Source organism: Microtus pennsylvanicus, chromosome 10 (genome assembly GCF_037038515.1).
Source record: "Microtus pennsylvanicus isolate mMicPen1 chromosome 10, mMicPen1.hap1, whole genome shotgun sequence".
Classification (NCBI taxonomy): domain Eukaryota; kingdom Metazoa; phylum Chordata; class Mammalia; order Rodentia; family Cricetidae; genus Microtus; species Microtus pennsylvanicus.
Genome location: NC_134588.1, coordinates 53654525 through 53677555, shown reverse-complemented (window position 1 = coordinate 53677555; position 23031 = coordinate 53654525). Strand labels below are relative to the sequence as shown.

Below are 23031 nucleotides of genomic sequence, written 5' to 3'. Positions count from 1 at the left end.
GGAGTTTGTTATACCAGTGAAAGATTTATGACCCTGGCAGGTCCCTTGGTGGGTGGGAAATTCCAGCGGGCAGGAGACACCAAATATGCCATAGGGAGAGAGCTTGGGTATAGAGTTTATTTAGTGTGTATTGGGAAGGGTATAAGGGCAAGAGTATTATGGAGGAGAGAGAGAGGGAAGAAGAGAGGGAAGGAAGGAAGAAGGGGGTCGGAGAGGAGAGAAGGGGGAAGAGAGAGACAGAGGTTGCCTCTTCAGAAGAAGGATGGACAGAAAGAGAGCAAGGAGAGGAGAGGAGGTTCGAGACCAGCTTGCTTTAGCAGAAAGAGGGAGATTGGAGGTGGGCTAAGTTTGTCTCTTAAAGGGACAGGGTACCCAGGTGACAGGTAAGGCCAGCAGAATTATAACAGCCATGACCGTGGCAACTCATATACAGGAAAGCATTTAATTTGGGTGACTTACAGTTCAGAGGTTTAGTCCATTATTGTCATTGGCAGGAAGCAAGGCAGCATGTAGGCAGACATGATGCTAAAGAAGAGCTGAGGGTTCTTAATCTTGATCCCTACAAACAATAGGAAGTGATCTGTCTTCACTGGGTGTGGCTTGAATAGATATGAGACCTCTAAACCTGCCTCCACAGTGACACACTTCCTCCTACAAGAACACACCTCCTAATTTTGTGTCACACCTCCTAGTTGTGCCACTCTCTTTGGGGTCCGTTTTCTTTCACACCCCGTCATGTGCCATATACATAGAGAGGAAGTACTGTTTAGACACGTCAGGTGAGGACAACCAATTATATCAAATGTGTAAGCATAAATTAGATATTGATCCATCTCTCATTTACCCTTCTCTACAACACATCAGTAATGAATGTTGGTTTTCCTAAAGTAAGCCATAGTATTTTGGTGCCATTAGAATTCTATGAGGGGGGGTCATTTTGAGAGTACTAGGTATTAGAAAAAGTGTTAAGATACTAGGTTCTAGTTATGGTCTTATAGAATATAAAGGATTAAAATGAATCATTATTAGAAAGTTTTCCCCCAAAAACCTAAAATGAAATTATAGAGTTATAAAACTGGTGTGAACTTCTGAGCCTCCTTAATAACATCTGTGTAATTTAATCCCACATTTGAGTTATCATTATCAATGGCCTTGACGGTGCCCCTATTCCTTACCTGCACAACAAATAGTTGGGTAGTGCTAGACTTCGCATTTTTAATTATCAGTAGTTGTGGTTTACTGTTATCTGTTGTCTTCATATCTTAATAGTTAGCCACTGACCCTTGGCTAGATTTTTGTCTACTAACAAGGAACTCAGTACCTAATATCGAAACTGACGAGGAGGTTTTGGTTATTTGGCAAATTATTCTTTGTAATAAGTACCAGTTACACTTTTTGCAACTTTGCCTAAATACTTTTGGTTTTGCTCTTTTGAGTAAGATGTTAATACTTTTGCTCCTATGACATACCCAAATGTCATGTGAAACTGCAGTCAAGTTTTCTGCCACTTCATCTACTTTAACAGATTTTGAGAGGCATGCAAATCACCTTTAACAGTTTTTATACATACATTTATACATTTACCAGTTTTATTCATAGTGAACAATATGATTAAAAATTTACTTTTAGATTTTTATACTTGACTAAACTGAATTTACATCATTGCTCCCCTTTCTCCACTTTTTCTTGGATTCATGATCTCTTTTGTAATTGTTATTGCTACTTACATACATACACACGTATATGGTCACAACTTTATGACTTGTTTAGTGTTATTGGTATGTATATAAGTTTAGAGATGATCACTTGATATCTGATAATGAATCAGGAGATTCATCCATGGAAAATAGTGATTTTTCTCTCTTATAGGAAGTATTGACTGCCTATTGTTTTTCATCTAGGAAGAGGGCCTTAGGAAATTTCCTCCAACTCCAATGGCATGTTCAGCGATATGGTCATTATTAAATTCTCTTTTTAGGCCACTATAGTGCTGAGTTTTCATGGATGTTGTTTTTTTGTCCTGCCAATTGGTCCTCTGGCTCTTAGAATCTTTTCTCTTCATTTTTCCTGATATTCTTTTAGCTGTAGGGGTTGTGTTGTAGATATCTCATTTGGGGCTGACACTCCATGGTCATTTGTTCTCTGCATTTTGACCAGTCGTGGATATTTGTTGTAGTCTTTGTTGCAAAAAGAAGCTTCTTTGGTGTGGGATTCCTCTCTGTATGCTATGAGTATGTTTTATTTCCATTGGTTAATACAGCAGGTTCTTTGGCCTATGGCAGGACAGAATATAGTTAGGTGGGAAAACTAAACCGAATGCAGGGAGAAAGAAGGTGGAGTCAGGCAGACGTCATGTAGCCACACAAGAAGCAAGAGGTAACAAACCATGAGCCTCATGGTAATATATAGAATAATAGAAATGGGTTAATTTAAGATGTAAGAGCTAGCTTGGAATATGCCAAAGCCATTGGTCAAGCAGTGTTATATATTTTTTTAAAAAAGAAACTACCTTTTTCATTATACATACCAATCCAAGTTCCCATTCCCTCCCCTCCTCCCAGTCCCTTCACCTACCTTCCCATCCCACCCATCCACTCCTCAAAGAGGGTAAAGCACATTGCTTTGTGGAAGGTCCAAGGCCCTCCCTACTATATCTATACTGAACAAGGTATCATCCAAAGAGAATAGTTTCCCAAAAAAACCAGTACATGCAGTAGGAATAAATCCTGGTGCCACTGCCAGTGGCCCCCCAGTCTGCTCCAGCTATGCAACTGTCAACCACATTCAGGGGGACTAGTTTGGTCCTATGCTTGTTTCTTCCCAGGCCGGCTGGAGTTGGTGAGCTCCCATTAACTCAGGTAGACTGTTTCAGTGGGTGTCCTCATCATGGACTTGATCACTTGTTCATATTTTCATTTCTTCCACATTTCAACTGGACTTTGGGAGCTCAGTCCAGTGTCCTGATGGGGGTCTCTGACTCTGTTCCCATCAGTGGCTGGATGAAGGTTATATGGTGATGTTTAAGCTATTCATCAGCCTGACTGCAGGGCAAGTCCAGATTGGACCCCCTCTCCTCCATTGCTTAGGGTTTTAGCTGGGGTCATTTTTGTGGATTCCTGGGAATTTCTCTAGAGCCAGGTTTCTTGCTAACTCTATAATGGCTCTTTGAATCAAGATATCTCTTTTCTTGCTCTCATCTCTGTCCTTCCTCCTTGTATGATTATTCGGGTGTGGGTGTCTGGGAAGTGAAATGCAGTCTCTGAGCACACTTCTTTAATGAGGAATGAGAGTTACACTTATCTGTAGTTATAACAAGAAATGCTTAGAATATAGTTAGAAGTTATAGTAATTTAGAAAAATGATAGTAATAATTTTTCCTTTAGGATCTGTGAATTTTCCACTCATGTGTGGATGGCTAGGTTTATGGTACCAGGCATGAATTCTCTTGCATTATATGGGCCTAAAGTCCAATTATGCAAGGTGCCAGAAGAGAAAAGCAATCTGTAGTTCTACCCATTTGTTGAGCTGACAGCTGTAACAACAGTCCACCCAGCAAGATATTCCCAATGGTGCAATAATGGTACTTATCTTTTGGGTATGCTGAACTATTTTTAACTAATAATGACTTTTCTTCCATAAGCATATTTTCCAATTAGGTGAATTGAAACTTTATCAAACTTTTTATTGTAGTTTAAAAGCCTCACAAAAGGGAAAGTCATACTTAAAAATGATAGTGTTTTTGTTGTTTTCTCATTGCTATGACAGAATACAAGATGAAAAGCAATTAAGGGAAGTAGGATTTCTTGATTCATAGTCTTTGATAGCAGGGAAGGCCTGATAGGTACATTCAAAGTGGGAATAACATTCAGGTGGGATTCCTCACATCCGGGAAGACCAGGAAGCAAAAGAAGGACATGCTAGCACCCTTTTCCCTCTTCCATCCAACCCTGGTCCCTGGGGCATGGAATATGTCTCACACATTCAGGGTGGTTGTTTCTCACTTCAATTTCTTTGGAATTGCCCTTACTGATGCGTCCAGAGACTTGTCTCCCAGGTCCTGTTAATGTAACAGACTAAGGTCATAAACATATAGTTTCATTTGTGTTTGTATATACATATATATGTATATATATTCACACACATACATATCTGCATAATAAAATTGTATGCAACAAAATTTTAGTGTTTTTGGAAAACTGAAGAGTACAAGTAACAGAGACTCAATCTTCTGCTAATAATGAGAATTTTTTGATCAGGGAAATTGTAGAGTAGGAAGTAAGTGGTTTTAACCGTATCTCTTGATACAGTTTTAACTCAGGAAAAGCCTAACAGAAAACACCATGAAAGACAGAAAACTCAGTAAATATATGTTCTGTGGAGCTGCAGTACATATATGTTACGTGAAGCTGGACCACAATTTATTAGAGTTACTCCATAGTATGTGGATCTTTATAATTAACCATATGTTGACATTAGATTAAAAAGGCACATTTTATATTGTAATCAGTATATTTGGAATGTATATGTATGTTCAAAACATGGAGGTAAAGTTTCGTGAAGCAGTTTGTCTGTATGTGTGTGATAAATTGCTGCCCCCCCCCCCATACCATCTTTGTCTTGTGGATCTCCTTCTCTTCCTTTCATCTACTTCCATTTTTTGTCTGGACAGTATATAATTTTAAAGTTTTTTTTTTTGAGAGCATCTTGTTGTATAATCTAAGCTTGGCTGTAACTCAGAATCCCTCCTTCGTTTATGAATATTGGGATTGTAGTTCTGCACAAGCAGACCTGGCTTAAAAATGGGTTTTAGTGTTTCTTTCCTTCACTCTTTCTCATCTCTTTAACAGTTTCCTAGTACAACTAAATCTGTTCTTTATATTTTCACTTCATAGTTATTTTTTTTTTGCTACTTTATATGTGGCTTGTCACAGCTTCAGTTCTTACTGAAATCTTTAAACTTCCGTGGCTAACTACATAATTTCTGTATTGAAAGAAAGATTATTACTCTAGTTCATTTTTCTGTACTCAAACACAGGAAACATTCAAGCATACAGAAATAGCTGGCATCTTTTAGGTAAGAAACTCATTCCTGAACTGAATGGGGACTAGTTAGTGTGGATAGTGAAGAGCTACAGGACTGTGTGTGTGCGTGCATATATCTGCGTGTGCGCTGTGATGTGTGAGGGAGAGGGAGAGTGAATTTATGGATGTTTTTAGGGAGGAGTTGCTTATTGTGGTTCCTTTAAAATTAAATGCTCTTTAGTTACTTCATCTCTGGAATGCAAGATTCTTGGTCTTATACAGTTGGACTAAAATTGATAGATATATTAGAAGAATATAATAATCAAGTGACTGATCCAGTTTTATAGGAATTTAGAGAAATGTCTGTAAGGAATGGAAAAAAGTTTTCTTTGTTTTGGTCTGGTTCCTTTTTCACTGTTCTTAGTACAAGTAAATACAAAAATGGAAAGTTCTGTAGATAGCATTCATGTGTCTTGGCACATGTTATCATGCTTCTGTGAGTGTTTCACAAGCTATCATTTTGGCCTGCTTTCTCTGCAACATATACGAAAACTCATTTATGGCCTTGTTTTCAATAATCAAGAGCTGATTAAGTGAAAACTTTAAAATGGAGGAGATAAGGAGGGAACAGAAAAAACTAATTTGGAGGGGAGGTAGGAAGAAGGAAGAGGGTGAAGAGAGCTGGGTTGGGGAGGAGGAAGTAAGAGTGATGGAAGAAGAGGAAAGAGAGATAAAGCTACATTTGTTGATCAGAATTAAACTCTCCATTATGATTTCTTATTGATTTATAGATACTAGAAAATTATTAAGTTTGAAGTTTGAAGATATTGCCATAAAAAAGTAACATTACTCCTTTTCCCTTCTGTGGTTGAGTCTTTCTGTAGATATTTGTGAGTGGGTGTATTTTATTATTTGGTGCTGGGAATTGAACTTAGTTCAGGTAATTTTATATTGTGGTCTTTAAGACATTTTGACCTCAAACAAGCTATCGCATTTAATATACCTTTACAACTTTGTTTTTATGACTCAGCATGAATAGGTATGCTTCTTTTCATGCAAGAAGTACATGCGTTTATACAGAACCTGTGTTTGAAGATAGCTAGAATATAACAATACTCAAAGAAATGCTTTTGTGTGAGAAAATTTACATTAAAATGTAAGCTTCTATTTGAGTGTAGATATACATTTTAATAAATTAAATTGATTAAGGGTATAATTTTAAAGTGTGATAATTTTCCTTGTGCATACTTCCCATGATTCCTGTCTGAACTTTTCTAGGAATCCATGGGAAAGAGCTACGATGGTAGAGCTTATGTCATCACAGGCATGTGGAACCCCAATGCACCGATATTTCTGGCACTTAATGAAGAAACTCCGAAAGGTGACTTTCCTTTAATATTTTTTATTACTTCTAAATTTTATTTTGAGTAATCTTGTTTTATTACACTTCAAGAAAGTACTTCTGCCTATTTAAATTGAAGATATTCATATTTAGAATCATGGTAGATATTTATGAAGTTCCTTTTCATATTTTTCATGTTTTTGTGGGGAAAAATTCATTAGTTAAAAGAATAACTTTAAAAACCATGTTGATTAGTTATATTAGATTATGTGGAAGACATTTGACTTTGTGATTTAAATATTGCTTTAAAGTTGGTTGTTTTATTTGGATGAGAGTGATGGAATGTGTAAGCAAACAAATTTTGGAAATTTGCATATCCTTGTTTACCATTTTTAACTAAGCATTATAGATTACTTATATTTTTATTAATTACTTCATCTAGATCTTAGATCTTTGATCTGCTTAAACTAAATTTAAAGTTTTACTTGCTTTACAGTTTTACTGAAAATGAGTTATTTTTCATTCAATTAAATATGTATGTTCAGAATATAACAATCAACTTGTTTCATCTTTAATTTTATGTTATTTAGTTTATACCCATATTTGACTTTCGGCTAAAGACAAGAAGCATCAATGATTACTCATAGGAAAATATGCTGTTCTTGTAAAGAACATTAAAATGATAGCTATTCTTTGTTGTCTATAAAGAGAGTGGGTGTTCACTAGTTCTACAAAGTACATGCATTTGATTACATACTATGTTTAAACAAAATATGACAATTAAAACATAGAAAAAAATGTTTATATGAAACTGAACCTTGGGCTAGGAACCTTGGGCATTCACTTCCTCAGCATGGAAGGGAACAATAATTCGGATCCCCAGTATCCAAGTAAGTGCTTGGAATGGGAATCCACCCATAATTCCAGCCTTGAAAGGAGGAGACAGCATCCCTGGAGGAAGCTGGCCAGCTAGACTTGGCATATTGAAGATCTAGATCTGATTGAGAGACCGCGCCTCAAGAAAACAAAAACAACAGCAAAAAAGGATCTTGAGATTCCCAGCATCAACTTTTGGTCTCCATGCTCATGACAAATGTGCATGCGCACCTCCTTACACTCATTGTCCCTCCTCATGTAAATATGCACACAGATGTACACACCGACTTCCTTTCTCACACACATATAAATATGCATATATATGTACTCATAAGCTCCTTCCTCCCATATGTAAACATGCATAATCTAAACACACATGCTGTCTTTCATACATGCATGTAAACATGCCTACAACCTCAGATACTCAATTTACCTGCCCCCTCACACATGCACACACCCTTGTAAACACACACACCCATACTGAACACACATGCTCTCCCCAAATATAAACATGTACACACATACTGAACACATAATGCTCTCACAACATGTAAACATGTACATACATGAACATGCATGCTCCATCCCCATATATAAACATGCACACATGGACATTTATGTACCCTCTCATACATATAAACACACATGAAGACATATGCTCCATCCTTACAAACTTGTAAACACATGCACACACATGAACACTCATGTTGCTTCTTTCTAAATGTAGCATGATTAATAAAAACCCTGAGACAGAAATTGGGGTTCAACCTGAAGGTCAGAAAGTAAAACAGCCAGTCACTGTGTCTTACCTCTACCTCAGTCTGAAAATGGTGATCCTGCTTTCAGGAGTCTCAGAATGAGACTGTGTCTGCAGAGCTGTTCTTCCCTTCTTAGATTCCTCTCTAGTGCTGGGATTAAAGGTGTGCACCACTACCTCCTGTTTTCTGTGGCAAACTAGTGTGGCCACTGGGATTGAAGATGTGTGTCACCACTACCTGGTATGTAAGGCTGATCAGTGTGGCTGTTTTACTCTCTGAACTTCAGGCAAGCTTTATTTTTTAAAATATAAATGATATATTACTACACCTATACTCATGTAAACATGCACACACGTGAACATATACACATATATAAGAAAGTAAGAAACAGTTTTTAAAATTCAGCCTTATTCATTTTAGTATCAAATTATTGTTACAGAGTTTACTTTGGAGACAGGTTTGTAGTACCACCATATAACTTTTTTTCTTATAACCACTGAAAAAGAAAATATAAAGTTGAGAAAAATTTCTATTTTAATACATTTTATTCTCAATTAAAAGATTATTTTGTTAAAATAAGCTTTATTTATTATTTTTTGAGACAGGGGTTCTTTGTAGCTTTGGTGCCTATCCTGGAACTCCCTCTGTAGCCCAGGCTGGCTGACTTCAAACTCACAGAGATCTGTGTGACTCTGCCTCCCAAGTGCTGGGATTAAAGGATGTGCTACCACTGCCCTGCTAAAATAAGCTTTTTATGCTATTTATATCATACTGTTAGGATCCAAATGATGTTTCTTTTGAAATTATTTAACATGCTACACAAACATGTTGCCTTGACTTTTTAAAAATTTCAAAGGACATTTTTGAAATTATATATTACTCAGAATTCACAAGCCAAAGAAGGCTTGATTTTTTTTTTATGAAAACATTTTAGGCACTAGAGACGAAATATCTCTTAATTTTGTTTGAGATCCTTTTGAGTATTTAAATTTATATCTTATGCACTGTTCTTCACCCTGTACATTTATGGTACTTTGTTGAAGTACAATGTCTAAAGAATCTTAAATTCTCTTGAATTGGTAGGGATACTTGTCCTTAGTAAATACTTTCACTTAGTAATATTTACACTTATCTCAATGATGCCTTTGGCTATTTGTATTTTCCTTTAATTTAGAATTAAAAACAGGAAAAGTCAAATTTTAAAAAATATTTAAGAAGGCTGGGGCCATAGAGGAATATTGCTTAAATTCCAGCATTTGGGAGGCAAAGTCAGGCAGAACTCTGTAAGTTCAGACCAGCTAGGGCTATATTCTGAGACTTTGTCTAAAAAATCAAAACAAAACAGATTTAAGAGACAAAGAAAAGATTATTCATTTGTATGGTATGATCAAGCCATAAGTCCAAAATTCTCAATAAGTATCAAGCAGGAAATTAAATAAAATGGAATTCATATTTTAGTTTATCATGATGGAAAAAAATAGGTACTGGCTTAGAATAGTCTACATTTAATAACAAGTTTTGCAACAAATGGAATATTTTAAATAGTAAGTAGAAATGTGACCGATAACACTATAATCCCTTAAAACACTTTCCGTACTTCTGCTTTTACATGTGTAAATAATATGTGCACATGTATACTGATATGCATTTATACTCATGTATGTACATATATGTGAAAACTGCATGTTGTATTTCACTGAAGTTTTAGTAATGGTATTTTTGCTGTGTGAGTATGTGTATAATGATTTATGTGGTATAGGTGTGACTGGGGTGGTGCACGTACCTGCGTGTCCATGTGGATGGAGACCAGTAAAAGATGTTGGGTGTATCATTCTCTGTCTTAGTCCCTTGAGACAGAGATTCTCACTGAATCTGGAGCCGGGCTGGCATTCAGAAAGCCCAGTGATCTTGACTTGCACTACCCTAGTACTAGGACTGTAGGTATGTCCAACGTGCCTTACTTTTTAATGCACTTGCTGGGTATTTTCCTTTCACGCAAGTGTACAAGTGTTGTTGCTGACATCTCCCCAGCTCAATTAATTATTTTTACAAGAAAATATATGCATTATGAACAGTGAAAGTATTGAGAATTCTTCAGAGGATGTTTTTCTTAGTTCACAGCACATGGAGATATTTATATCAGCAGTGCTCTACTATACAGATTTAAAATGAGAGGCCTATGCAGCTCCTCTAGTTTGCAAACATACCTTTCACTTTCTGCCATTTCTGTTCTAGGTTGAAAGAATGCATCTTTGATTTTCTAGTGATTGTCTAAGAAATTCAATAATTTTAGAGTAAAAGTTATCTTCAACATTTTATCTGCTTTCCTGCTTTATGTATGTATGTATGTATGTATGTATGTATGTATGTATGTATGTTGCTGGAAATGCAACCCAAGGCATTTTCAAATTTCTCCACAGTCTTTATTTGTTATATTAAGCATTCTATTTAGAGAATGGAAAAAGACATCTGTCAGGAGATTTAGATACTTGATTATGATATAATAATAATAATAATCTGTGACTGAGAGACATTCTTATAATACTTGATTACTTATTAGTGAATAATTAGAAAATATTTAAAAATAAATATATAGAAGTTAATTTGCTTTTCTAGTACTGTAATTCTTGTATAAGCCAAGGAGATCTTATTTTCTTCAACAATCAAGGAATAATAAAACCCAGAAATTTTCTGTTGCAGATAAAAGGGTGTACATGACTGTGGCAGTGGATATGGTAGTCACAGAGGTGGTGGAACCAGTTCGCTTTCTCCTGGAGACAGTAGTTCGTGTATATCCTGCAAATGAAAGATTTTGGTATTTTAGCAGAAAGACTTTTACAGAGACTTTCTTCATGAGGTTGAAGCAGGTAAGATGTTTTTATTCTTTGTGTAGGAGCATTGTTATCTCTAAATTTTCCTTCCTTCCTTCCTTCCTTCCTTCCTCCCTCCCTCCCTCCCTCCCTCCCTCCCTTCCTCCCTTCTTTCCTCCCTCCTTCCGTCCATCCCTTCCCTCCATCCCTCCCTTCCTTCTTTCCTTCCTTCCATCCGTCTGTCCATCTTTTCTTTTTTCACAGGATCGCATGTATCTAAGGGTGGCTTCACACTGATTAAGTAGTTAAGGATGACTTTCCTCCACTTCTCAAGTATTAGGATTATAGATGGATGCCACCACAACCTGTACATTGCTAGGGCTCCAACCTAGGGCCTTGGTAATGCCAGGCAAGTCCTCTGTCTACCAACTGTTTTATATCCCTAGTCCACCTGCTTTTTATTTGAATGTAAATACACTCCATTACAGCATAGCAAAAGCAGTGAAGTTCCTTTAAAAAAACTAAGTTGACTTTAAATAAAGTCAACCCAATATAACGTTTGAAAACTATACATTTATGTAATGCACAGTTATATGTCTAAAGAAACCTGAAATCAAGTTCCTGTAAAGGAAGATCGTATTTACTAGAAATTCTGATCAAGAAAACACTAAGTTTCTGCTTTTGTCTACATTACTTGAAACATTTACCCCCCAAACAAACCAAAACAAACGAACAACAACAAAAACATAACAACATCTCCCTAAAATAAACAGATATGGAAATATTCCATGCTTATAAAGTTAAAATAAAAAGTTCAAGTATATCTAATGGTGATCTCTTTTTGTAATAAGTAATCTTATATTAGTTAATTTTCTCACTTTGCTTATCAGTCCACTTTTCTTCTTATGGCTGGGGTCCCATGTGGCTTAGACCTATGCAGGTTCTTTGTATGCTGCCACAGTGGTTTTTTTTTTTTGCCACAGTGTTTTTGAGTTCATGTGTGTTAGTCCTGTTTTGTCTGGAAGGCACTAAACATGTATTTTCTGTTTTAAAATAAAGGAAGAAGGTAACTGGAAAATAATGTAAATTCTAATAGTGTCAGTTTGTAAAATGCCTATTTTTATTGTGTAAAAATCCTTCATGTGTGTTTTGTTAGTTCACTTACTCTCCTAATTTTATAATAATATGCCAGACAGTGGTGGCACTCACCCTTAATCCCAGCACTTGGGAGGCAGGGGCAGGCAGATCTGTGAGTTTGAGGCCAGCCTGGTCTACAGAATGAGTTCTAGGATAACCAGGAGTGTTTCAAAATAATGATGTCTGCTTTGTAACTGTTAATATTCAAAATGCAATGTGGTAAAATCAACAAGTAAATACAGAAGACATTTATTTAGTTTCATATTAAAAATATGAAAATAGCTTAGTTAGGGCTCATTTGTTAGGTACTTTGAAATTACTATGGTTTTTATCTTTCATTAAATTATTTTAGCTGGTAGTTTTCATCAGTTTTTAATTGTTGTGGAATAGTTTTGTAGTATATTGTAAAGAACATTATATAAGCAGTATTCAAAACTTCAGTCTTCCAAATGTCTTTTAGTATTTTATGGGATTTCCCACTTTTTCTCCATCTACTTTTCTTTTTTGCCTTTTTTTCTTTTATTCTTTTTGATAGCTTATTAGCACTGTCAAGGAATTAATTTTTTCCAAAGGATTATTTAAAGTTGTATAAAGGAACTGTATAGAAAATGGGTTGTCATTCTTATAATGACAGTCAATAATTATGATATAAATTCTGACTCCTGGAGAACTCGGAAAAGTTAGCTTTTAGTGTTCACATAAAATTTCTGTTTCTTTGTCTCTGCCTGCCTGCCTGCCTGCCCTCTCCCCTCTCCCTCCTCTCTCTCCTTCCCTCTCTCTGTTTGAATACACACACACACACACACACACACACACACACACACACACACACACACAAATTAGAGTATTGCAAAATATTTTATCATTAAAAATTGCCAATGTTAATGTGGCTATTGTAAATTCTATCAGAGTTTTCTTAGTAATAGCACAAGACTGTTTAATGTGAAGTGAAAAGGTTAAATTAGGTTCCTTGTAACATTCAGTGATTCTAAGTGTGAAACTGATTGAAATGCATCTTAAATCTGAAGAAAGTGGATTCTAACTTTAGTAGTATGAAACCTATGGAAATCTGTTGAAAATAGATTATTGATTAATCAACAGAAATACTTGTCTTGAACAGAAATAGTAAAAACATAGTATTGTTTATATATATATTTATATATATATAAAGCTTGAATAATTAATAATATCCACATGACTATTCATAGTAAGAGCTGAGATTATTATCCTCACCTCTAGCCAGACTGCTCCAAAGAAGGCTAGCCTATCTTCTTGTAACTCCAGATACTGGGGCAATTTGTGGCTGTGGGTCGTAGCTGGGAGATTTTAGTATAGATTGTCAGCATTGGTAGAAGGAAGGAATTAGGTGGACATTTGATGTAGTTAAGATTGCCTTAGAAAATCTGAATGCAGGCATGAATACTTTATTCAAAGGAAAATGGTTTGAGTTTCAGAGAGATTTAGCACTCTATGTCCAGAGCTCCTTTTATTCTAAGAACATTAGATTTATTTGATGGTCTAAGAAATAGTTCTGTCCTCAGATAGGTTTACTTCAGATTCTTGGGGAAGACACCAAATTGCATGGGATGTCCTTTCACAAGCTGTTTTTCCCTTATATTCTCTCAAATAATAGATGAAAGTCAGATCTGTTATAGTTTGTATTCCAACACACACTACTGTGCATTTTCTATTTGTATAACCTTAGGTAAACTCTGAAATGAGGACTATAATTATATCACCTCAAAGAGATGTTAGAATTAACAGAGGCTAATCATGCAAAGTCCTTAGAACAGGGATTATGACTTGATAACTGCTTAGTTGATGGTAGTGATTATTATTTTTGTTTTTATTTATTTATTTTTTAAATTTATTTTTTTTCATTCAAAAATTTACACTTCCTCCCCTCCTCCCATTCCCCTCCCGCTCCCCCACTCATCCTCCTCCCTCCCCCTCCCTCCATAAGAGGGGGCAGGGAACCCTGCCCTGTGGGAAGTCCAACTGCCCCCCCCCCATCCAGGCCTAGGAAGCTTTGCATCCAAACAGACTAGGGTCCCAAAAAGCCAGTACATGTAGTAGAAACAAGTCCCAGTGCCTTTATCAATGGCTTCTCAGTCCACCCCCATTGTCAGTCACATTCAGAGAGTTCGGTTTGATCGCATGCTCATTCAGTCCCGGTCCAGCTGGATTTGATGATCTCCCATTAGATCAGGCACACTGTCTCAGTGGGTGGACCAACACCTTGCAGTCCAGACTTCCTTGCTCATCTTCTCCCTCCTTCTGCTCTTCAACTGGACCTTGGGAGCTCAGTCCGTTGCTCTAATGAGTGACTTTGTCTCTATCTCCGTCCTTCGCGGGATGAAGACTCTATGGTGATATTCAAGATAATCATCAGTGTGATAGTGGGGCAAGGCCAGTTCAGGCACCCTCTACTCTGCTGCCCAAGGACCTAGCTGGGGACATCCCCGTGGACACCTGGGATCCTCTCTAGAGCCAAGTCTCTTGCCAACCCTAAAATGGCTCCCTTAATGTAGATATCTTCTTCCTTGCTCCTATATCTGCCCTTCCTCCATCTCCACCCTCCCACTCCCCCAAGCTCTCTCCAGTCTTTTCCTTTTCCCTTCTATCTCCCCCTCTCCCTTCCCCCATCCCTACCCTCGTGCTCCCAACTTTTGCTCGGCAATCTTGTTTGCTTCCAATTTCCAAGAGGATCTATATGTTTTTCTTTGGGTTCACCTTGTTATTTGGCTTCTCTAGGCTTGTGAACTATAGGCTTAATGTCCTTTGTTTATGGCTAGAGTCCACTAATGAAACCTTCAGTGATGTGGCAGGATACAAGATCAACTCAAAAAAACCAGTAGCCCTTCTATACACAAAGGATAAAGAAGCAGAGAGAGAAATCAGAGAAACTTCACCTTTCACGATAGCCACAAATAGCATAAAGTATCGTGGGGTTACACTAACCAAGGAAGTGAAAGATCTATTTGACAAGAACTTTAAGGCTTTCAGTACACAGATATACAGACACATATATGCACAGACATACAGCAGACACACAAACCACACCCCCAAACAAGCATGCAATTTTTATCTTTGCTTTTTTCTTCTCCTTCTGTTACTGTTCTTTTTTCTTTCTGTTGTTGAGTTTACTAAAACATTACCATGTGGCCTACAACAGAGATACAGTCCCCTCTGCTCCCTGTTTAGCAAGTAGATTCTTTCAATATACTGAAAATTTAACAAATGAAACCAATAGGCTTGTTACTTCTAAAAGACAGTATGACAGCAAGTCTGTTTGAATATAGTGATATATATATATATATATATATATATATATATATATATATATAAAATGTAAGTGATGTTTAATGTTGGAATTTTGCCTGTCTTATTGCTTGTTCAATATTTTGTTGAGAGCATGCATGCTTTTATGTGCATGTTCATGCATATAGGGAATAAGTGTGTGTATGTTGAGGCTAGTGTCTAGTTCAGGTGTTGTCCTTAGGTACTTCTACCTCCATTTTCGAGACAAGCTGAATTTGGAGCTTGCCAATTCAGTATGTTGGCCAGCTAGGATTCTCCAGGGAGCCTCCTATCTCCATCTCCACAGCACTGGGATTACACTTGTACAGTTTCCTACTCACCATTTTAATGTGGGTACTGGGTGCTGGAGATCAGATCATGGTCCTAATGATTTCATGGTGGTTTACCAACTGAACTCTCTCCCCAGCTTCTAGTACATTGCTCAACATTTGGAAATCTGTTCTTTTAAAAATAATTGCTGCCTATGAAAGTGATTTATGCTTTTTGTAGTGTCAAATGTATAGAATCAATTTTTTTTTGTTTTTGTTTTTAAGGCAAGATATAGAAGCTCAGGCTGGCCTCAAATTCATTATGTAGATGAAGATGTTCTTAGATTTTTTGATCTATCTTACAACTCCTGGTATTGCAGGTGTGTGATATCATATCTGGTTTTAAGTGATGATGGAGATTCATTCCAAGACTTTTGACATGGTAAACAAGCATTGTAAATGCTGTAAAATAGATGGAAACAGACTTGCTTTTAGGCGTGAAAGAACAGGCACATAGAGATAGAAACTTGCAAAATGCAAGTGAATTAATTGGTTTTGTTTCATAGTTAGGCACATTTGATGATATAGTCTGCCAGAAAAAATAGGTGATTTGGGTAGTTTGGTGAGGTTTCTATAAAATAGTTTAATTCTTAAAAGGTAGCTGAGTCAGCAATCCTGAAAACGGATGGCTTTCGAATTCTTTCTTATTCTGGAGATATGTGATACATTACAAGGGACAATTTGAGGCAGGTACACAAGAGAAAAGCAAACAAAAATAAACAAAAAGCAGAAAAACTAATGTTATAAAAGAGATGCTCTTATGATAGTAACCTTAAAGTAATAGCAATATAATACAGTCATTTATGAAATAACATTGATACCAGAATAACATTTATAAAACAAATTCAGATTTCTCCCCATTCCTACCTCTCTGTCTCTTCCTGTTTTGTGAGAGAGGATTTCACTCTGTAGCTCCCAACTGTCCTGGGACTCATTTTGTAGCCCAGAGTGACCTCAAACTTGATGGCAGTCTGCCTGCCTCAGTTTCCAAAATGCTGAGATTACAGGCATGAGTGACTCTCTTCTCAGCTCTAGATTGGCATTTCATAAATAAAATCAGTAAAGTTGGAATAATTGAAATTATATCTGTTAGCATATCTGATGTCATATTTCAGAACAAATGTTCTGAAAAACATACTGCTTTTCATTATGTTTATTATGGAGAGTTTCAACTCTGATAATAAATGAATTGCATTTATTTATTGGAACATCTGTCTTGAAGTGATATTCTGAATTTTATAATGACTGTGAAAAGAATTACCTCTCATTATATGTGTTGTTTTATGTCATATGTTTTGGATTTAAACAGATGAAATAAACACTTAGAGCTTAAATATAAAGTATATATATAAATATAAATATTTAAAATACTTTAAATATAAAGTATATATATAGTGGAGCAGATGGGCTTCTCCACAATAGACAATAAAAACTAAGCCTGAGCCGGGCGGTGGTTGCGCACGCCTTTAATCCCAGCACTTGGGAGGCAGAGGCAGGATCTCTGGGAGTTCGAGGCCAGCCTGGTCTACAAGAGCTAGTTCCGGGATGGGCACCAAAGCTACAGAGAAACCCTGTCTCGAAAAACCAAAAAACAAACAAACAAACAAAAAAACCATAAGCCTGACAGGAATCCTTCTCTCTAACTATAAAGTAAGGAAACTTTAGTAAGGAAAGTAAAATTTTCTTACTTTAAAGTTAGCGTATGGGTTAATAGTATTACTAAAGACCTTTATGACATTGGGATTAGTGAGCACCAGTGAAGATAATTCAGTGACTGTCATAGTCAGAGTAACTGAAGGACAGATTACTTTTGATATATGTGGTATAGTATCTACAATAATGGTATAGTGTTTAAACTAAACTCCAAATTCTACTGGATCTCCATGTTAGTAATAAGGAAATATATAGATATTATATATAGCTATGCATATGACACATGTAGATGAAAAGAATGTCCAGTACTGTGCTCTAGGGCTGTAGAGACCCACAGCAGTAAAATGACATAGGGGATAGGAGAAGCTCCTTTGAGAAAATATATGCCATTTTCTATGAGCCTTGTAGAAACTTAGAGCCTGTGTTCACAATGAAGATAATATGTATATTGGTGGTTTTGTAAAGTTTAAGTTTTAGTTTTTTAAGATTTTGAATAGGTGACTCTTATTAAGATACTAGGCTAGCCTCAAACATTGTAATTCTTCTATATTATAATGCTTCCTGAATAGCTGGAATTGCAGGTTTATTCTACCTCACTGAGCATTGTTATTGTGACCAAGCAAAGACTCCCTTTTCAAAATTAATAGAAGGCATACTATGGTACTGGGTTTTTTTAAATTAAAAAATTTTATGGCTGGGCGGTTGTGGCGCACGCCTTTAATCCCAGCACTTGGGAGGCAGAGGCAGGCGGATCTCTGTGAGTTCGAGGCCAGCCTGGTCTACAAGGGCTAGTTCCAGGACAGGAACCAAAAAGCTACGGAAAAACCCTGTCTCGAAAGTCCAAAAAAAAAAAAATTTTTTTATCAGGCAATCAGGGATTGCTGAGAAAGGCAGATACATGTTTTCTCCAGGAATGAGATCCTTGTTGTTTTATCCCGTCTCAAGTGGTCAGCCCTAAACACACGTATATATAAGCAACACTGGATGCACTCAGTAGTGTGAATATGTATTTATGAATTTGTGTGAATATATATTGATGAATTGGAGGGAGAAGAGGCAGATGTGGAAGTGTTGTCAATACAACTCTTATCTATGATCTTCTAAAGAAAATAAAAAATTAAATTTGAAAATGTTAAAGTAAAAGCTTTATCACACATTTAGCCATCAATGAGAACAAGGCCTATAAGTTCAGGTTGACTTGCCCTATCTGTGTCTGAGGAATTATGGCAAGGGAGAATGTTTTGGTGATTGGTGGGTGCCCCTACACAGAAGCCGTTTCTTTCTATGTGTAGCACATGCTCTGGAGATTTTGAGTTTGCAATATCATTGGCTGGAGAAACTGGCTTCATTTTCTCTTGTCTCATCATGAAAAGCCCATTCTAAATGCTAAGGATCATCAGCATAAGATCTGGACTTTTCCTGACAGTCATCTTCGTTAATGAAGGAATTTATGTGTTGGTGATTCCAGGGTTTAGCTGATTTCATCATCACTTTTTAGACTATAACATGACAATAAGTGGAAATGATAATAATTTGATACTAGGTATGAAACTAGTTTCCTATTCTGTCATTTGGTTGTGTTTATAAACTGTTATTTCTTTATTTGTAAAGTCATGATAGTATCTACCACATAGTGTTGTTTGGTTATTTTCTTATTCATTCACCAAACAATAAGAGTCTCCTTGGTGACATTAATTGAAATGGGCTCTGTCCTAAGTGTAGATTTAATGTTAAAATAACCTGTATTTTCTTTATATCTCTGTCTGATTGCTGACATATTGGCTGAGGATTCTTTGGCTCAATTTAACTTAGATATCATGAAAAGGAAATGTAGTATTATAGCCCTGACCAAAAGTTCTCAGCAGCTGACAAGCACTAACTGTTTTCCTAGCTGCTCTTGGCAAGACCTCCAAGCAAACACTCAGTAGCTGGAGTCAGTGGCTACCAGAAACTTTTAGCAGCTCTCCATTGCTGGATTAGAAACTGCTGGCAGTTCTAGAGCTTCTCCAGCAGCTTTTCTTTAGCCATCCCAACCACCTCAGATTTTGGTAGCTTTAGCAGGTCTCTGGATAGTAGACATTTTCTAGGCCTGTAGCTCTTGGTAGTAATGTCATCAGATCAACTCACTCTACTTGAGGTACAAATGATGAATTCTGGATTGGATATTTCTTAATAGGTCTAGCTCTTTAGAGCAAGCTGGAAACCATGGGTTTGAACCATGCCATAACTTAAACCAAGCATGATGCCATATGTCCATAATCCCAGCACTCATGTGGTAGATGCAAGAGGGAGGATTAGGAGTTCAACATCATTCTTGGGTACATAGCACGCAATAGGTCTGCCTGGGCTATTTGAGACCCTGGTACAAGTAAGCAAGCAAGCAAGCAAGCAAACAGACAGTTGGCAGTAAAATCATTCCAGGAAGGCTTTATTAGGGCCGATGCTATAGCACATAGCACAGAATAGAGCATAGATTTTTCTAGCCTGGCCTAAAAGAAAGCGAAGAAATCTGCATATGTAGTTGAAAAGGGCAGTCCAAAATACATGTTGTTTTCTGACTGGTAAACACAGACTTTCTGCATTGCTTGGCAGTCTTCACAGGCTGTAATGAGGAGGAGTGGGCTTGCTTTTTTAGCCACCTGGGTAGCTTAACCCCCGAAATAACCACACAGAAATTGTATTAATTAAATTACTTCCTGGCCCATTAGCTCTAGCCTCTTATTGGCGCTCACATCTTGATTAACCCATTTTTATTAAATCTGTGTATCACCACGTGAATGTGGTTTACCGGCAAGATTCTAACCTACATCTATCTCAGGCCAGAGATTCATGACGTCTGCCTGTCTCTGCTCTTCTTCCCAGCATTCTGTTCTGTCTTCCCTGCCTATCTGAGTTCTGTCCTATCAACTAGGCCAAGGCAGTTTCTTTAATAACCAATGAAAGCAACACAAATACAGAAGGACCTCCTACACCAACAGGCATACTGGGCTTGTCCTGACTGTCAGTGGTGAGAGAGGTGTTTCTCAGAAACGGGAATAGGGACATCTAAAGTGGTTGCAGCATTGTGGAGTGTGTCTGGAGTAGTCATAAGTAGTACCCTAGTGAAATATTTTTAATGACCATACCAGCTGTGACATCAGAACAAAGTTTTCTCTGCAGTTATTATAGAGGTTATATCACTAGGTAGGTGCAATCTCCAAACTCAGCTATTGTACTTCCCAAGGCTTCCCTTGGGGCACTAGTGATACTGGCAGCTAGATTTTGACCTCTGCTGGTGTCATGACAACCTGAATCGGCCACTGACATAGCCTCCAATTGATAGCTCCCATGGCATTTGTGGAGATTATGATGTCAATGTTCTGGCTTCCAGCACCTCTAAGGGACTGCGGAGGAGCAGTAATGATGATTACAGCCTGTATTAGAGGGCCACAGGCATGATAACTCCAGTTCCAGTCTTGTATGTATCTCAGTGTAACCTGGTAGATCTGCCAGGCAGTGCTTCAGAGCATAGACTATTAACAGAATAGCAACAAACAACCCAACTATGGTAGCTATTGCTATCTTCTTTGATTCTTCTTGGGTGTCTACAGTTTGTCTCTAGTGTTACAAGTGGTGTGGCCCCCAGATCTCATCCTTGCTCTTCCTCTGCTCTGTCTTGTAGGCCTGGTCTGACTTACTGGTTGTACCTTGGGTGGTGGCAGCTGCAGCTGAGTAGTGGCTGTAGACAACTTGACAGCTGTAAGCTAAGCATCTGAGCATTGACACTTGTCCCTAACAATCCCTAACCCTCTGACCATTTTAGATGAACAAATGGAAAAGTGTTTAAAAATAAAGTGAGTGAAGAACATCCCCTGAAGATATGAATGTAGAGATGGCTTGATATATGTTACCGCAGAGAGCATAATTCTTGATTCTGTGAAGGAAACCAGAGTTCAATATAATGTTGCATTCTTTAGTAAACAGTCCTGAATGTACTCCTGGTTAATCTGACTTTGTGGGTGGTGACATTTTATGGGCTTGGGTCTCATACCTGAATTAAAGAGAGAAGTCATGCTGAACACAAGCATTCATCATCCTTTGTCTGCTGACAGGCTGCAGTGTGAGCTGCTACCTCACTTTACTGCTACCATGCCTTTTCTACTTGATGAATTGTGCCCTCAAACTATGAGGTCCCTGTTGTGTGCCCCCTTCACGCTTAAGTTGTATTGATCAGACATATCTTTTGTTGTCACTAGGAAAGTAACTAATACATTTTATCTACCTATTACCTTATAAAGAAAATATATCAGTTGGCTCAGAGGTTAAGAGCACTAGCTGTTCTTCCAGAGGTCCTGAGTTCAATTCCCAGCAACCACATGGTGGCTCACAACCATCTTACAGATCTGGTCTGCAGGCAAACACGCAGACAAAACATTGTATACACAATAAATAAATCTTTTAAAAAAAAGACTTAAATTTAAAAAAAAAAGAAAATATATCCCATTGGAATTGGGGGTGGGGTCGAGGATACCTAATTACTCAAAAATCTCTTCTCTTTTGGGTGTCTGACTTTTCGTTAGGTTGGAAACTAAGAACTGCTAGTGTTAAAACGGATAAACAGAAATGAAACACATATGGCATGAAGTTAGAAGCGAGGACTGTTTTTGGAGGGGGAGGCAGCAAGAGGGGAGCATGAAGATGGGGAATGCATTATAAGAGGGGGATGAATAGGGGACAAAGTGTGGTGGCATATGTTAAAATGTCACAATAAAACATATTACTTTCTTTGTGAATTAGAGGACAATAGAAATAGATTAAAATGAATAAAATGAAAATTACCATTGAAGATGCTTTTCAATTTATACCTATTTATATAAATATGCTCAATAACTAAGAGAAACTGAATAATAATGATAAGAATTCTTTCTGCTGAAAGCTGAAAATTAACAAGCTATGGAAAGATAAGATATAGGATGTATTTTTGTTTGTTTTGCTGACTTAGCATTTCTATTTATAGTATAATTCTTCTTTGTCTTATGAATAGGCAAATAAAACCTCCTTGGAAACAAATTCCCTATTTATACAGACAATTTTTGTTAAACACGAGATCTTGTATATCAGAATTTCTTAACTTTTTCCCACTCAGGATTCCTTTTTGTATGAGAAATTTGTGTACTAAACTAGGTGTATAGATATTTAAAATAAGTATAGAAATAAAACATTTACAATAATAAATCATTCATAAATTTATTACATAACAATTCTTTGAAATATAAACAATCTACATGTTAATGAGAAACGTGCTTTTTTGTATAAAGAATGAACTGTTAGGTGAATAGTTGATACTACAGAATGCAGAGCATCTTCAAAGTCTTTCGAAATTGGTTGGTATTTTGATTTTATAATCAATTCTGAGAATGGTGCTTTGCATCATAAAGTACAAAATGGCAAAGTATAGTTAAGGCCATTTCAGAAATTTTGGAAATTCTGTCTAAGTCCAAGAAAAATTCATAGAATTTTAAAAGAAGATAAATCTCAATTATTAACTCAAATAATAATTTTAAAAACAAGTGGTGTAATGCAATATAATCCAAAGTATACTAGCTTGATAGAGTAACATGCTGAGGAATGATGGTAGGAAAAAGTGAAAGATCTTTATTTTTTGTAAAGTATGTTTTCAGACATATGTGTAGTAAAATACTATTCATAATATTTGACAGTCAGAAATGTGAGCCATTGTTTTTCAGGCAGTAATTGATATGTGTGACATGATGGCATATGCGATGCAGAATGGACATGTTGTATTCAGAGCCAGGGCTTCATTG

General features: G+C 36.8%; 1 protein-coding gene across 4 annotated transcripts in view; it reads left to right on the top strand.

The window, feature by feature from the left end:
- Rabgap1l (RAB GTPase activating protein 1 like) overlaps positions 1 to 23031 on the top strand; it is a 599727-nt gene that overhangs the window by 87348 nt on the left and 489348 nt on the right. For all 4 annotated transcript variants that reach the window (XM_075988370.1, XM_075988369.1, XM_075988371.1 and 1 more), the window contains 2 exons: positions 6301 to 6403; positions 10699 to 10865. In XM_075988370.1, coding sequence (XP_075844485.1) covers positions 6301 to 6403; positions 10699 to 10865 — 270 coding nt within the window. The remainder of the gene's footprint in view (positions 1 to 6300; positions 6404 to 10698; positions 10866 to 23031) is intronic.